Below are 16,893 nucleotides of genomic sequence, written 5' to 3'. Positions count from 1 at the left end.
ATAAACATGAGCTTCAGAGGACTCAACAGGCAAGCCTCCAGAAACACAGAACCCCCAGAGCAAAGCCTTGCCCCTCCTAGAAAGGGATAGATGGATGAGAGGGCACAGTTGAAATGACTTCAGTTGGGGTTTTGTCTGCATTGATGGCATCAGGTATGATTCAGTGGGTAGAAGGTTTTAGGTTCAATAATCAACTACAGAAATTGGATCACATAATCAAGGATCGCTCTTCAGGGCAATGATTTGGAAAGGCTTCCTGTCGATAGGGATGCAATTGAGAAGTCACATTAAACCATGAATGCAAAAAGATCCCAGAATCCAGGATCTTAACTTCACTGTCCTGGTTAATATTTATCCATCAACCAACGACTAGAGGTTACTTAATCATTATCACATTCCTGTTTGTGGAAGCCTGTGATGTTCAAATTGCCTGTTGTGCTTCTTATATTGCAACACTTTTGCAGTTGCAAAATATTTTGAGATGCACTGAAGTTGCAAAATATACCATATAAAAATGAGCCTTTTTTTCCAATGTTCTCTCTGACATTTTTTTCTGCCAGCTGGCAGGAGGGTTTTGGAAATGCGAAGGTTGCAGCTCAGTTCCTCAATCTGCACTGTGATTCCCAGTGTCTAACTGAGTTAAGGGATATCAGGACACTTGGTGAGGATTACAGTTGGTGAAGGGCTTTTCTATTTATTAGTGTCGAGTGAACCCTCTTTATGAGTAGGTGTGTGAGAATCCAGGAAAGGATTTATTCACCATCTTGCATCAACTTTGATGCTGCTCAAAAATATTGGCCACAGGTGGGAATTGTGAAAGCACCTCTCCCTCCCCTGCAGAGCTGATCCCAAATTAGAAAGGGATGGTCTCAGATTCATGGAACAGAGGAAAAGAGGCCATTTATGCAAAGGTTTCCTGATTAGTCCCACTAATTCTTCCTGCTCTGAAAACATAGCTTTTTAAAATATTTTACATTTCTCTTTTTAAAGTTACTATGGAAAACATTTATACAATTCTTTCAGGAAACATACTTGAATTCAGCAAAGTAATTCTCAATGTCCCATCTGCTTATTCTTTTGGCAAGTAGCTTGAATCTATGCCTTCTGGTTATTGGATATCGTACCAGAGGAAACAAATTCTTAATCCACTGTCAAAGTCCTCATTATTTTGAATTAAACATTAAATTTCTCTGTTGCTTGATCAAAGCATTCACAGTTTCTGCAATACTATCCAGTAACTGAACTCCCTCATTCCTGTAAGCACGTGGGGAAATCAGCAGCCTTTCCAAGGCATGGAAGAGCAAGTTGTCAGTGATAGGAGACAGAACATGACAGCCTTGTACGACATCAAGAACTCACTGAAGCCTTCTTGTTCTCTGCATAATCATTTACTGGTATTCTCATAACTCTATCATCTTAACATGTAGGAAAAATTCTTAATGTAATATATGCCGAAATTTGGGAGCATATTACGAAGGGTTATACAGATATTGTACAGGGAAACCAAATTATTGAATAATATGATCTGCTGGAAGGTGTAAAGACAGAACATCTTGCATGGAAAGAAAACAGCCTGGTTCAGTTTAGATGATAAAGGAGGCACAAAAAAAGTGAATCCTGATTGCTGACAGCAGCTTCTAAGTAAAACTTTAGTCTGGAGTCTCTGGTGATTAAACACTAATCTACAGGACACCAATGCAACTAAACTCAGAAGAGTGTTCATCCACACATTTAAATTTTAAATTTAGACATACAGCCCAGAAACAGGCCCTTTCAGACAACAAGCCACTGCTGCCCCATACACACCCAGTACATGTTGAAGGGTAGGAGGAAAGAGGAACACCTGGAATAAACCTACACAGACATGGGGAGAACGTACAAACTCCTTGCAGACAATGCCGGATTCAAACCCCAATCAACAGTGCTGTACAGCATTATGCAAACCGCTACACTAACTGTTCCACTTCCCTAACTGTTAGAGAAGCTCTGATAATACAAATTTTTTTTTTTGCTTTTGCTCCTCCAAAGAGGTAACAAGCAGCAACACCCACCGCTAAGGACACGCTCTGTTCTCGCTGCTGCCATCAGGAAAGACTCGCACCACCAGGTTCAGGAACAGCTGCTCTCCCTCTACCATCAGACTCCTCAACAATAAACTCAGAGACTCATTTAAAGGCTCTTACTTTGCACAGTATTTATTTTTGCATATTTATTTTGTGTACTGAACAGTTTGTTTGCACTTCCTTCTTGTTTACACTTCTCTCTTTTATATAAGAATCTTTTCTTGAGTAGTTTATTTTTGCACTACCGATGAGTGGAAATTCTGCTTGGCCCGCAGCAAAAAGAATTTCAGGATTGTATGCTATGTATGTTCTCTGACAATAAGCTGCATACAACCAATGATGGGACACCTCCAATCGGATTAGATTTCAAAACATGACATCACATACAACTCTGAGATTCTTTTTCCTGCAGACGAGGCAGAATTACCACTAATTGGTAGTATAAAAAAAAACTGTACACTGTGTACACAAATGTAAGGTGACTGTGCAATGCAGAGAGGGAAAAAAACAATTAAGTGCAAAAGTAAGAGTCCTTAAATGAGTCCCTGATTGAGTTTGTTGCTGAGGAGTCTGATGATGGAATGTTAGCAGCTGTTCCTGAACCTGGTGGTGTGAATCTTGTGGCACCTATTAATTACTTAATTCATGGATATGGTGACCTTATCTGTTACTTAAGGGAAACCAAAATGGAGAGGGATTCTCACCTGGGCTCCCACCAGCTGTAACAATGCGGAGTTCACAGGTAACATGTCTATATCTGTGTTGATAGTGGTTTGATCAAAAGGGCAAGCCTTGCGATGGAGTTTGTTGAGACACATCTTGCAGACTGTGTGTCCACAGCCTAGGCTGATGGGCTTGCGAATGTTCTCATCGAAGGTCTGGCAACAGATTGGACAGGAGAGGAAGTCTGTCCATTGTGGAGCCTGCACAGGCATTGTGGCAGTGAGCAAGTGGGGAGGTCCCAGTGGAGTCAGGTCGTCAGTAATAGGAAGTCATCATCGTTTTCTCAGGCTCATTGTGTACTTTACCATCTGCAATGAAAGATAAATCAGTCAAATCGTGTCATAGAGAGTATGCGGCTCACCTTTGCACGAGTACATGTCAATGTATGTACATAATATACACAGGCCTGACACACACACACAAAAACTTGCACACACACCTTTATTTCTTCCTAATTACCTTTGACCCATATTGAATAATTTGTTTAGACAGAACTTCAAATAAGCGCCAAGGACAACACCAAGGAATTTTACAGTGATTGTAAAACAATCCAGAATTCAGGGTAGGGTTGTCATAGCCCAATCACTGGACATCCTGAACCCAACTGACCTATGCTTTTCTACACAAGATAACAATTATCTAGTCACACCCCATCATGAGGGAGGACTGGAAATCTCCTGGATAGCATCAACTGCTTAAACTAATTTAGGATGAAGGTAGGATCGGGGAGAGGATTGTACTGTCAACAAAGGAACCAGGATATGCAACATGTAGAAGAGTACTTACAGTGGAAGATACTACCACTGCCTTAACTATGGAGAATCAGGTTACACCAAAAAGTGGATATAGTAGAAAATTTCAGTAGGAGAAACAATATTTAGATAGATGGTCTTAAAGAAGGTGTGGAAAAGCAAGATCTAATTTTTTTTTTAATGGAATGAATTCCTGAAATGTTGGGAGCTGAACATTTTGAGCGTCCTATAGAGATTGAAAGAGTACACAGTGCTCTCAGAGCAAAACCACTTCCAATTCAAAATCCATGATCTGTGATAAATTTCCTCGATACCAAGTTAAAGAGATCTTATTTTTGCTAACAGAAAAGCCAAGATTAAGAGGAGGCCTGCTTGAGTATGAAGGGGCCAAAGCTTTATTCTATTCTAATATAAGCGCAGATTTATTAAAAAGAGAATTTAACCTGGTTAAGAAGATTCTATGGGAGAAAGGATATCAGTTTGTACTGCGCCATTCAACGACCTTGAAGATTTCTAAGTTTTTTTAAAATTGAGCTTTGTGCAAGTTGAAGAATTGGCATAAAATTTTCCAAGAGTTCAGAAGGAATGAAAAATAAAGAAGACAAACTGATGTCATTGTTTCTTTGATGGGCTAAATTTCTCTGGTAGATCTCATAAGGCTTTGTAATTCAGAATATTGTATACTTAAATCTTTTTTTGTCAATACCTTCTTTGTTTAGTTTATGAGTTTTCTTTATAATAAAGTTTTAGGTAAGATTTAAAGAATTAAGGGAAAATGTACTGGGGTGGGGGGTTGGGGAGGAGAGGAGGTTCTGACTTCTACTGGATCACGTGGATAATTGTGACTTCAATCACGGCCCGTAAAATAGAGGGAGTTAGAGTTGGAGAGGATTCACTTTGGGTTTTTTAAAAACTTTATTTGATTTTCAAATTACATTTAAAAAAAAACAAAGATAATAACAAAATAAACTGAAACAATATGAACCCACCCCCTCCCTCCCACCCTCAGCAAGCCCCACAAGGGGAGCAAAAAAAAACTATATTAATTAATTACATACATAAACTGTGTAATATCTCAAACTTAACAAAAAAAATTTAAGATATTTCTAAACCCATATGTTCCAAATAAGGAGACCACATCTGGACAAAAAAAAGAATTATCATGCAAATTATACATTATTTTTTCCATATAAATACAAGATCTTAATTCATTATGCCAGTGGACTATATTCTACATTATCTTTCCAAGTAATCGCTATAGATTTCCGCGCTACTGCTAATTCTAGACGAACAAAAGCCATCCGAACTTGTCCAACCCCAAAACCAGTCAAAGATACAGTATAACCCAACAAAAAAATTTCTGGGTCTAATGGCAGTTTTATCCAAAATAATTTTTCCCCAAAAAAGGTTGAACTTTATCACAAAGCCAAACTACATGTAAAAATGTTCCAGTATATAATCCACACCTAAAACAAAAATCCGAATTACTAAATCCATATATTTTCAATTTCTCAGGAGTCAAATACATTTGATGTAAAAAATTATAATTAACTAAACTATATCTTACATTAAGTAATTTAGTCACCCCATCTTGATACATAACCTCCCAATACTCTTAGCAGAGGCACTCATGTGAATATTTTAATAGGAGGAGACTTTAATTTTTGTTTAGATTCAATCTTAGATAAAACTATAAGAGGAGTAGCAAGCATCAAAAGCTACATTGAGAGACTCTATTAATGAGATATGAACTTATTAGATGCATGGCGGAGAATCCATCCTAGAGAAAGAGATTCATCTTTTTATTCAAATAGACATGACTCTTATTCCAGAATTGATTTATTTTTAATATTTGCACAACACAAGGCAGGATATTAGATGTTGAATATAAAATGAGAATTTTATCTGACCATTCACCCTTTGTTAATGACTATTGTAATGGCTGATAAAGAGAAACAGGGAGTCCACAAATCTAGACAGAAATGGGAGGTAGATCTAAATATTACAATTGATGAGAAAAGATGGTCAGATCTTTGTCGAGATTGTATGACAAACATTATAAATGTAAGATATAGATTAGTTAAATATAATTATCTGTATCAATTAAATTTAATGCCACAAAAATTGAATAGAATGAAATCAGACATCAGATAAATGATTTGGATGTGGTGAAGAGAAAGCAACTTTTTTTTTAAAACACTCTACTTGGTCATGTCCTAAAGTAAGCCCTTTTTGGGTGGATTCAGGAAATTTTTAAAGTAAATTTCAGGCACTGCATTTCTACAAAATCCAGACTTATTTTTATTGGGAAATATAGAAGGAATAAGATCCAAGTTAAAATCATCAATGTATCAAACAAAATTTATCAAAATAGCATTAGTGGTGGCAAGAAAGTGTATTACAGTGACTTTGAAATCAGACGCATATTTAGATATGGAGAGATGGAATGCAGAAATTCAAAGTTGTATTCCTTTGGAGAAAATTACATACATTTTAAGAAATAAATACACTACCTTTTTTTGCAAATTTGGAGCCCATATATGCAAAGTTTAGGGGTAAATATGTAAAAAAAGGTACTTCTAGTCACTTGAGACCTGTGTTAATTTTCTTCCCTAAAATAGTCATATAAATACTGTGAGATCCCAGGGTGCAAACTGACCCATCGAGCAATCCAGGAAACTATTTTCTTATTTCTTTTCGATACTTCATATAACTATATATTTCATTTATATCTTTTGCATAGTTTTTGTGTGGGAGGGAGGGTAAGGATGGGGTAAAAACCATCATGTAATCATTGTGAACTTAACCCAACACTGATTTATTTAAAAGTTTATTAATTACATGTATGGATATTTTAAAAATAAATTAAAAAAACAAAAAAGTGTATCAGGGTCAGAGACAAGGGAAGAGACCTGATGGAGATGGATCTGTTGTCATATAACATTAGGGTAGAGTACTGATGAGGCCAGGTCTGACACCATATTACCCTGGGACAGAAAAAAGAACGAGCAGCTTTTGTCGATTCCTTTTCCTCCAAATATTTACTGGCAGGTGTGAAAGTGGGCCAGTTCACGATATGGGTAAGAGTACCCCAAGAAATGAGCCTAAGCTATTCTTGTAGTCTAACCATACTGAGAAAAAATTAAAATTTAATCCTGTCTTTTATGTGCTTGCTTGAAGAATAAAATTATGATCCTTAAGCTTGCACTGGAACTGGGTAGGAGACCAAGACAGTGAGGTTAGAATGGAAGAGATGGGAAGAAGTGGAATTGCCTGGATTGCTTCTGGAAGTAGCTCATCTCTTCTTTCATCTTCCCTGAGAGTTCAGGATCACACACATTCCTTTCTGGCAAAACTAGGGGTTCCACTAGTTATGATCCACCAGAAGCTGGGCTGGGTACTGACACTGGAAGACTGGGGTGGGAAGTTGCAGTTCCAGGAGTGCTGTGCAGTGACCTAGATTGTGGATGGTGAAAGATCACTAACCTGCAAGAGCAAACCCTTACTGTCAAAGATAGAACATAGAACAGCCCAGTTCAGGCTCTTCAGGCCACAATGTTTTGCCGACCCATATAAACCTACTCCACATCAATCTAACCTTTCCCACCCTCCCACCTCATAACCCTCCATTGTTCTTACATCAATGTACCTAATTATGAGCCTTTTAAATGTCCCTGCTGTCGCTGGCTACACCACCACCTCTGGCAATGCATTCCAGGAACCCAGCACTTTCTGATTAAAAAAAAAATTACTTTGATGTCTCCTCTAAACTATCCTCCACTCACCTTAAACAGATGTCCTCTGATATTGCCATCCTGGGAAAAAGGTGCTAGCTGACCACCCTCTCTGTGCCCCCACATAATCTCATATACCTCTATTAAGTTGCCTCTTGTCCTCTGTTACTCTAAAGAGAAAGTTCTGCTTTGGTCTACCCTGCCTCACAGGATGCAGCCTGACCCTTAAATTGCAGCAAATGCTCAGCAAAGGGGAAAATGAACACATCTCCACTGTCTTTCCCGATTGCATGACATCCTCAAATGTACACCCTATATACAACATCATCTGATAATAATCCATTTCTGAGATGGTTTTGATGGATGATTACAGGACTGTGCACTGGGAGAATGACCCTGCTCTTTGGGAGTGCATTTTAGGACCTTTCACATTCACATGAGTAGATGTAAAATAGCCTAAAACACATTCACTTGACCTCTGAAATTGATGACTATTCTTCGTGCTGATCTGGAGTAACAGCCTGGATTATGTAGTCCATTCTCTGGGGAGGTTGGAGGGTGGGCACCAACTGCACATATTGGCCTTACAAGGGGTTAAACTCTGTTGATGCTGGGGTTAAGTACAAAACACAAACGTGGTGGAGAAACTGTGCTGGTCATACAGCATCCACTAGAAGTAAAAGGCAACTCATGTTTCAGGCCTGGGGGCTTCCTTCGATTTTGTGCAAAAAACAAACTAAATATATCTCCATGGGCCAAAGGAACACATGAAGTACTCAAAATAGATTCGACAAGTTTTCTCATGGAGCACAAGGTTGAAGAAGTATTTTAGTCACATGCAAAACATTAATTACACTCAAGAGTCATGCAGTAAAGAAACAGGCCTTTTGGTCCACCATGCTGACCTTTGTGACTAACTGCACTGCTCGAATTTGACTGCTCTTCATAGGCATTCAAGTGTCTATCTATATTTCTCTTGAACGTAGCAATTGTATAACTGTGTGGCAGCATGTCCTGCCCAGTGTTGAGGCATGGCGGCGAGTCCCTCCCCGAGTCGAGGCGTGGCGGTGAGTCCCTCCCAGAGTCCAGGTTACTTAAATTTAAATTTAGTCATACAGCACAGTAACAGGCCATTTCGGCCCACGAGTCCGTGCTGCCCAATTTACACCAAATTAACCTACACCCCCAGTACGTTTTTGAACTGCGGGATGGAAACCAGAGGCCCCAGGGAAAACCCACACAGACATGGGGAGAACATACAAACTCTTTACAGACAGCATGGGATTCTAAACCCAGTCCCGATCATTGGTGCTATAAAGGCATTGCGCTAAAATAACCGTTATACCAACCGTGCCAACCTTTGCATGGTTTCCGTTTTAATCTCCAATTTCAATCACAGCCTCCACTCACTGACACAGGACAAGTAAAATGTAACAAAGCACTTCCTTTACTCAGTCACATGGGACTGTGGACATATTCAGCACAGAACCAAGCAGACACAAACACTCTACTGCATCAAGCAGAGGCTAGACACTTGAAGGTAAGGTTGCAAACTGCTTTTACACAGGGACAGAAGACTGTGTCTTGCTACCAGCAACATTGCCTGAATGTCTGTGCATGCTAACCCAACGTTCACTCACTGAAGCATGATCAAGCATAGTCTCTACATACCAAGGTCCCAGAGAAGCCTCCATACAAGGTCTGAGCACATTAAACCAGACAGAGCACAGCCACTACATATCAGGACACCAAGCGCTGCATTCAGTACAAACTCCACATACTACACAGTGAGGTTTCACCCACTGACACAAGACACTTCACAGTCTGTATTTTAACTTGCGACCAACACAAATTTCACAACTGTGCACACTCAATGCAGATTAACAAGGGAAGACCTCATGGGGCAGACAACAGCCATTATCCAAAACACAAAACTAATTACAGGCTTTCACACAAGTGCTGAAAACAGCATTCATGCACCAAAGTAGAAATGTCGCAATAGGGGCCTGAATATATCTTTCACATTCCAGAATGGGTCTTTAAATTGTATCAAACCCCACACCCACAAGTACAGGACCAAATGCACTCTATAGGGACACTAACACAGGAACAATCACACCCAACATCTTTCAACTTTAACATTTGGTCAAGTATGTTCTAACACAGGTCTGACAGACATCCACAAGACTAATGTGACATTGAGGATGTTTTTTCCACATAACAGGAATTGAGCAAAATATGAAATATGAATGCAGTTTATAGACTCCCACGTTTCAAACACAGGACTGAGTATTCCTGTTCAAAAAAGCAGCCACAAGTTGGCTGGGTACAATCCCTGCATGCACATGCAGACTAGGGAAAACAACTGCAAATACACCCTCAAACACACATATAGGACTGCAGTGTGGTGACACTGGAGTTGAAGTAACTGCACCTTGGCCTTTTGTGTCAATCCAGACCTCTGTCTTGTATATAGATTTGGTTAATCTTGTGACATAAAAGGGGGAAGTCAATGCTACTCCCCTCAACAGTTCCATACACAAGGGCAGGAGAACACTAACTCATAGGTCCACGAAACAAAGACTTTTCTATCCATAGCTCCTGGTGTATAAGTCAATGACTTTTTAACTTTTCCCAATACCTATTCTCTACGCCATGTTTGACTGGCTGCCAGGTCAACTGATCTCCAGCTGGGGAAGCAAATCCTTGAAAGTTTGAGAGGAAAGCCATTAGTCTGTGATCAGCACAGCAAAGGTCTGAAGAAGTGCCAATGTGTAATACACTGGACCTAGGGGTTGACTGTGGATCCTTGCTCTTTGTCTTCAGAGGCTGTTTGTTCCCCACCAACGGTCCTCTAAGGGTTAACTCAAGCTGCCTCTGCTTAACACCCACACCGCTCCCCTCCCCCACTCACTACGAACTGGAGAAAAGCAGAATGGGAAGAACTCCGCCGCCGAGCTTGGGCAAACCAGACACAGCCGGCCAAGAGAGCAACGAACATCCATTCACAGGCTCACGCAGCTTATACCATGGGCAGCGACGCCGTCTTCGATACTTCAGCCCGGCCACCGTCTGCACAGGAAGCTACAGGGAAGGCTATTTTTAAACTCTCCTTCTGGACTGCTGCCTACCTGATTTGAGGTTTGCCCCCGCTTCTCCTGGCTCCTGGGGCTTTCCACCCTCACATTCCCTGCGCTTCAACTTCCTCCTTATTGTCTGTGGGAGGATTCACCCCCACCAGGAAACAGCTGCCTGAGCAGTACTCCATGAACTTGCACGCACGCGCAGGGGCGGCCGGATAAATCAGGCACTCGCCGAGTCAGTCAAGGCTGCCTGCCAAACGAGACAGGCCCCAACCTAAACTCCGCCCATTTAACCCCTGGCCTGCCGAAGGTGAACCACGACGCAGACTGCTTGGCCACTGAGTGGGTATGTGCACAAACACCATTCCCTATCCAAAAAGGTTTGCCAATGTCCTTCCAGAGGACGGAAAAGGCTGCTTAGCACCTTAGCATCTTCTCCCAATGTGGTGAGCAAGACGTCTGCAGATCCTGGGATCTCGTCCAGTGCACAGGAGTGCTGGGGGTCAGGCAGCATCCGTGGAAAGCAAAGCCAGTCGAAGATTCGGGTCTGAGCCGATGCAAAAAAATCAGGCAGACATCCGAATAAGAACGGGTGAAAAAAGAAAAGCACAGTCCAGCAGGTGATAAGGAAAGGAGCTCAGAGACGATTGGGAAGGAGACCGAGTGCTGAGTAAGATTCTTTCTGGTAGGGGATAGAAGGGAAGGGACTGGGGAGTTGGAGGAAGAAAGTCAGATGGATGAGATAAAAAAGGAGAGACAGGGTAAAGGAGTTGCTGGAGAAATCATGCCGTCTGTTTGGAGACTGCCAAGACAGACTATAAGGAGTTTCTCCAATTTACACTACAGTAGTATGGATATCCTAAGAGCCAACCATTTCAATACTACACCCCATTCTCACACTGTGTCTGTCAGTACTGCCAGATTGAGGCCACAGGCAAACTGGAGAAACACCACATTCAGGGCACTCTCCAACCAGACGGCAACAATATCAAATTCTCCAATTTCTGGTAACCCCCCTCATCCTATTGCTTTTCAGAGATGCTGCATGATCTGCTCAGTTCCTCCAGCACTTTTGTGTACTGGTCTGAACAATCATTATTAGCTGTAGGCATCAGAGGGGACCTGCTGCCTCAGCTCTGATGATGTTGCCTCTTCTCCCTGTCATCATGGTTTTGCTCTGGGTATCCTGGATTCCTCCCACATCCCAGAGAGGTGCAGATCTGGTGGGTTAAATGACCTTTGAAAATTGTCCCTGATGTGCAGGTGAGTGGCAGAATGTGGAAGGAATGGTTGGAATGGGGAGCGAACAAACTCAGATGGTTGTACGTGAATGCTTACGGGCAGTGTAACACTTCGAGTTCATCTTGATGCTGCATGACTCTGGGTCTATTCACAATAGTTTTATCGTCATCTGACTGATCAACCTGACATCTACAATCTGACGAAACAGCGCATCTCGGGTCCATAGTGTACACAGAGAGACACACTGTACATCCTACACAGAAATGATATATATACATTGACAAATTTTTAGGACTGCTCAACAGTCTCACTGCCTGCGGGAAGAAGCTGTTTCCCAGCATGGCAGTCCTAGTTTTTATGCTCCCATACCTCTTCTTTGAAGGTAATGTCTCAAGGTTACTGTGGCCTGGATGGTAAGGGTCCTTAATGATTCTCTGAGCCCTCTTTAAGCCCCGGTCCCTGTAGATATCATCAATCACAGCATAATTAGTGTAGCAGTTAGTGCAACACTCTTACAGTGCCAGCAAGCAGGACCGGGGTTCAAATCCCACACTATCTGTAAGGAGTTTGTTTGTTCTCCCCGTGTCTGCATGGGGTTTTCCCAAGTGTTACCGGGGGTTGTAGGTCAAATTGATGTAATTGGGCAGCACAGGTTTATGGGCTGAAAAAGCCTGTGGCCATGCTGTATGTCTAAATATTTTTTTAAATTTCACATTTGGTGTTCATAAGACCATACAACATTGGAGTGGAATCAGCCCATTCGATCAAACGGGTTAGAGTCGCCATTTCATCATGGCTGATTTACTATCCTTTTCAACCCCACTCCCTGCCTTCTTTCCATAATCCTTGATACCCTTCCTGATCAAGAATGTATCTACTTCCGTCTTAAATATACCCAATGACTTGGCCTCCACAGCAATGAATTCCACAAATTCACCACCCTCTGGGTGAAGAAATTCCTCCTCATCTCTGTTCCATTGGGATGTGTTTGTACTGAGGCTTTGCCCTCTGGTCCCAGACTCCCCCACCACTGGAAACATCTTCTCCACATCGACTCTATCCAGGCCTTTCAGTATTCAATAGGTTTCAAATGAAATCCCCCTCCCACCTCATTCTTTTAAACTCCAGTGAATAAAAACGCAGTCTTCAAACGTTCCTCATATGAAACTGAGTCTACATTTTGAGGTTCAGAGTCCACACTGAACCTATGATCTTCTGACTTGAAGGCAAATGAAATCACATAATGCAAATCAATTGTTACTTTTAAATTTGAGACCGAAAGACTTAGCTGAAATAGGACTCAAAGAATTATTGAGGACCCTTTCAATCCAACACACAGTACCTTCGACAATGATATATACTTCGATATATCATTACCATCAGGAGCATCAAAATCTGGACTACTGGGCTGGGAAATAGATTCCTCCCGCAAGCTGTGAGATGATGAATAGTATCCAGTAACTGAGAAAATTGTTCCAAAATATTTATATATTTATTTTAAATTCTATCTATATGTATGTACTGGACATTGTGTACACACCAGGGTACAAAGAAATGCTGTCTTGTCTGGTTGTATATGTACAGTCAAATGATAATAAACATGAATCTAGTTAACCTAGAGTGTTATAAGATTATGGAGGTTGTCTGTAGCTCATCCCCTTCAAAGAACTAAACTGAGTCATTGATTGACATAAAATTTGCTCTTGCTTCCCAGTGAAGAGAATCTTGGAGACATTGTAGCACAGAAACAGAATCTTCAGCCCACTACATCCATGCCGATCACTGAGTATCCATGCATACAAATACCACCACATACCCATCACCTTCTTTGCCGCGGCAACTCATGTTCTAGTTTAGATATGATAGAACCTGCCTCCACTACCCCCTCATTCTAATCATGGTCTTGGTGAAAAAAAAATCCTCCTCAATTCTCTAAAGCTCTTTGCTCTTAACTTAAAACTATGTTCTCTGTTTTCAATTACCTCTGCTGTGGGAAAAAGGTTTAGCTTCAATATTTTGTATACTTGTCTCAGGATCCCCACTTACCCCCTTCTCCCTCAGCTTCCCCCAGTTTCAGAAAAATAAAAAAACTAGCCAATCCAGTTTCTCCATGTAACAGAAGTGCCTGAGCATTACTGATATCAGATTTATTGTTAGAGTACATACATGACATCACATACGACCCTGAGATTCTTTTTCTTGAGTGTGAGGCAGAATGACCACTTATTGGCAGTGCAAATAAACCTGACTCAATGTACACATGTGAACAAATAAAGAAATGTAAACAAACTGATTATGCAATACAGGGATAGAGAAAAAGAGCAAGTGCAAAAGTAAGAGTCCTTAAATGAGTTCCTGATTGAGTTTGTTGTTGAGTCTGATGGTGGAGGGGTAGCAGCTGTTCCTGAACCTAGTGGTGCGAGACGTGGCAGCTCATTCCACTCTCTCACCATTCTCTGTGAGGAAATTCCCCCTAAAGATCTCACCTTTCATCCTTCCTTAATCCATGTCCTCTAGTTTTTGTCTCATCTCATCTCAGTAGAAAAAGCCTGCTTGCATTCACTCTATACCCTCATAATTTTGTCAAATAAAATGGCATGAAGAAAAGTTTAAAATATTCACATTTATTTCTTGTCCTTTGTGATGTCTGGATGTGCCAAAGCAATTTAAAGTCAACTAAGTGTAGTCATGTTGCAGCCTTCAAAATAATGGCAGCAAATTATGCAAAGTTGCCAGATACAATTACATGCTCATGTGAAATTGTCCTGAGTTAAAGTGTTTATAGATTTATACAATGGCCAAGGGAGGCCTCCTCCATTTGACTAGACACATTGCACTGAGATATCTTACAATGCGATGTCAGATGCGACTCTCAACTGTCATTCATATATAGCCATACACCAAAATAACAGTTTACAGCACAGAAACAGGCCATATCAGCTCTTCGAGTATGTGCCGGATCACTTGAACAACTCCACTAGTTCCCCCCTCCCACTTTCCGCCCATAACGCTCCAACCCCCTCATATCCATGTACACATCCAACCTTCTCTTAAATGACAGAAAGGACCCTTCCACAACTATCTCCTCTGGAAGATCATTCCATTCTGCCACCACTCTCTGAGTGAAGAAGCATCCTCTAAAATTTCTACTAAAATTTGCCCCCTTACCCTTAACTTATGCCCTCTTGTTCCAACCTTACATCATCCTTGTAAATCTTCTCCACACCCTCTCCACCTGATCTATATTCTTCCTATAATGTGAAGACCAAAACTGAACACAATACTCCAAACCTGTCCTCACTAATGCCTTAAACAGTCGCAGCATCACTTCCCAGCTCCTATACTCTATACTATGATTTATGAAGGCCAGCATACCATATGCCTTCTTAACCATCCTGTCTACATGGGAATCCACCTTCAAGGAACTTTGTACCATAATTCCAAGATCCTTCTGTTCCTCTGCATTCCTCAATGCCCTTCCCTTAACTGCGTACGTCCTATTTTGGTTATTTTTTCTAAAATGCAGCACCTCGCACTTGTCTACGTTAAATTCTATCTGCCATCTTTCAGCTCCCTTCCAAACAAACCAAATCCTGTAATCCAAGAAAACCTTCCTCACGATCCACCTATTTTTGTATTGTCTGCAAATTTGCTTACCCAGTTAACCACCCCCTCCTCCAAATCATTAATATAAATGATAAACAACAGGGGACCCAGCACCGATCCCTGAGGCTCACTGCTCGTCACAGGCTTCCATCCTGACAGACAGTTGTCCACCATGACTCTCTGCTGTCTATCTTTCAGCCACCTCTGAACCCATTTCACTATCTCTATTAATCCCTAGTGACTGAACCTTTCTCCCTAACCTTACATGCAGAACCTTATCAAAAGCCTTACTAAAATCCAAATAGATCAAGTCAACTGCCCTAGCTTCATCCACTTTTCTTGTTACCTCTTCAAAAAAACTCAACAAGATTCGTTAAACATGGACTTTCCCTTCACAAACCCATGCTGGGTGTCCCTGATCAATCACTGCCTATCCAGATATTTGCACATACTATCTCTAAGAACACCCTCCATAACTTTCCCCTCCACCGATGTCAAACTTACTGGCTGATAATTACTTGGGCTGCACCTTGTGCCTTTTTTAAACAACAGAACTACATTTGCAAACCTCCAATCCCATGGCACCACACCCTCCTCCAGTGATCATTGAAAAATCACTGTCAAAGCCCCCACTATTTGCTCCCTGACCTCCTTTAACGACCTGGAAAAAATCCCATCAGGACCAGGAGAATTATCCACCTTTATTGACCCTAGAAGCTCCAAAACCCTCTCTTTACTAATCCCTATCCTTTCCATAACTAAGCCATTTGTCTCACTTATCTCACCTAGTCCAATGCTCCTTTTCCTCGTGAATACAGATGAGAAAAAAATTGTTCAATAATTCCCCCATCTCAAACGGTTCCTCACATAGTCCACCGTTCCCATTTTCTAGTGGACCTACTCTATCCTTAACCCTCCTTTTACTATTCACGAATCTGTAAAAACCCTATTACTTTCACCTTATTAGCTATGGACACCTCATACCTTTTTGCCTTTCTAATTTCTTTCTGCAATCTAAGTCATGATCATACATCTCATCAATCTTTTGTTTCTTATATTTAGCATAGGCCTCCCTCTTATCTCGAACCAACTTCCTAATTTTTCTAAAAAACCACGGATCCTTGAACTTTTGGTCTTGCCTTTCGGCCGGACTGGAACATAAAGATCCTATACTCTCAAAATCTCACCTTTAAATACCCTGCAATTTTCCTCTACATCCTTTCCAGCAAAAAGATCAGCCCACACAACTCTCTGCAAATCCCTTCTCATTTCTTCAAATCTGGCCTTCCCCCACTGAAAGACCTTCAACTTCTGACCCGACTTATCCCTTTCCATAATAAAGCTAAAGTTAATGGACCCATGAACACTGGATCCGAAGTTCTCCCCAATGCTCACCTCCGTCACCAGCCTTATTTCATTCTATCCTATTTTCATTCCCTAACAACAGATCTAACATTGCTCTCCCTCTAAGTGGGCACCTCCACATACTGCTGCAAAATGCAGTCCTGAACACATCCTGCTCTCTCATTGACTGTTTCCCAATCTATGTTAGGAAATTTGAAATCCCCAACCAACACCACCCTATTCCTACTGCAACATCTCAGCTATTTCCTTGCACATTTGCTCTTCTAGTTCCCTCTCCCCATTTGGTGGCCTATAATATACCCCTATAATAGTAAACTCACCCTTC

The 16,893-nt window shown here is 41.2% G+C and overlaps 1 protein-coding gene across 8 annotated transcripts in view; it reads right to left on the bottom strand.

Annotated features, from left to right (window-relative positions):
• Positions 1–16,893, bottom strand: part of LOC138763431 (roquin-1-like) — a 137,465-nt gene that overhangs the window by 91,188 nt on the left and 29,384 nt on the right. For 5 of the 8 annotated variants that reach the window (XM_069937552.1, XM_069937545.1, XM_069937547.1 and 2 more), the window contains one exon: positions 2,768–3,094. In XM_069937552.1, coding sequence (XP_069793653.1) covers positions 2,768–2,998 — 231 coding nt within the window. In that variant the 5' untranslated portion in view covers positions 2,999–3,094. Of the gene's footprint in view, positions 1–2,767; positions 3,095–10,300; positions 10,325–10,403; positions 10,578–14,083; positions 14,109–16,893 lie in introns of those variants that run through there. The other 3 variants (XM_069937550.1, XM_069937546.1, XM_069937551.1) reach the window with 3 other exon arrangements.

The sequence above is a fragment of the Narcine bancroftii genome, chromosome 5 (genome assembly GCF_036971445.1).
Source record: "Narcine bancroftii isolate sNarBan1 chromosome 5, sNarBan1.hap1, whole genome shotgun sequence".
Lineage (NCBI taxonomy): Eukaryota > Metazoa > Chordata > Chondrichthyes > Torpediniformes > Narcinidae > Narcine > Narcine bancroftii.
This window is presented reverse-complemented; position numbering and strand designations above follow the sequence as displayed.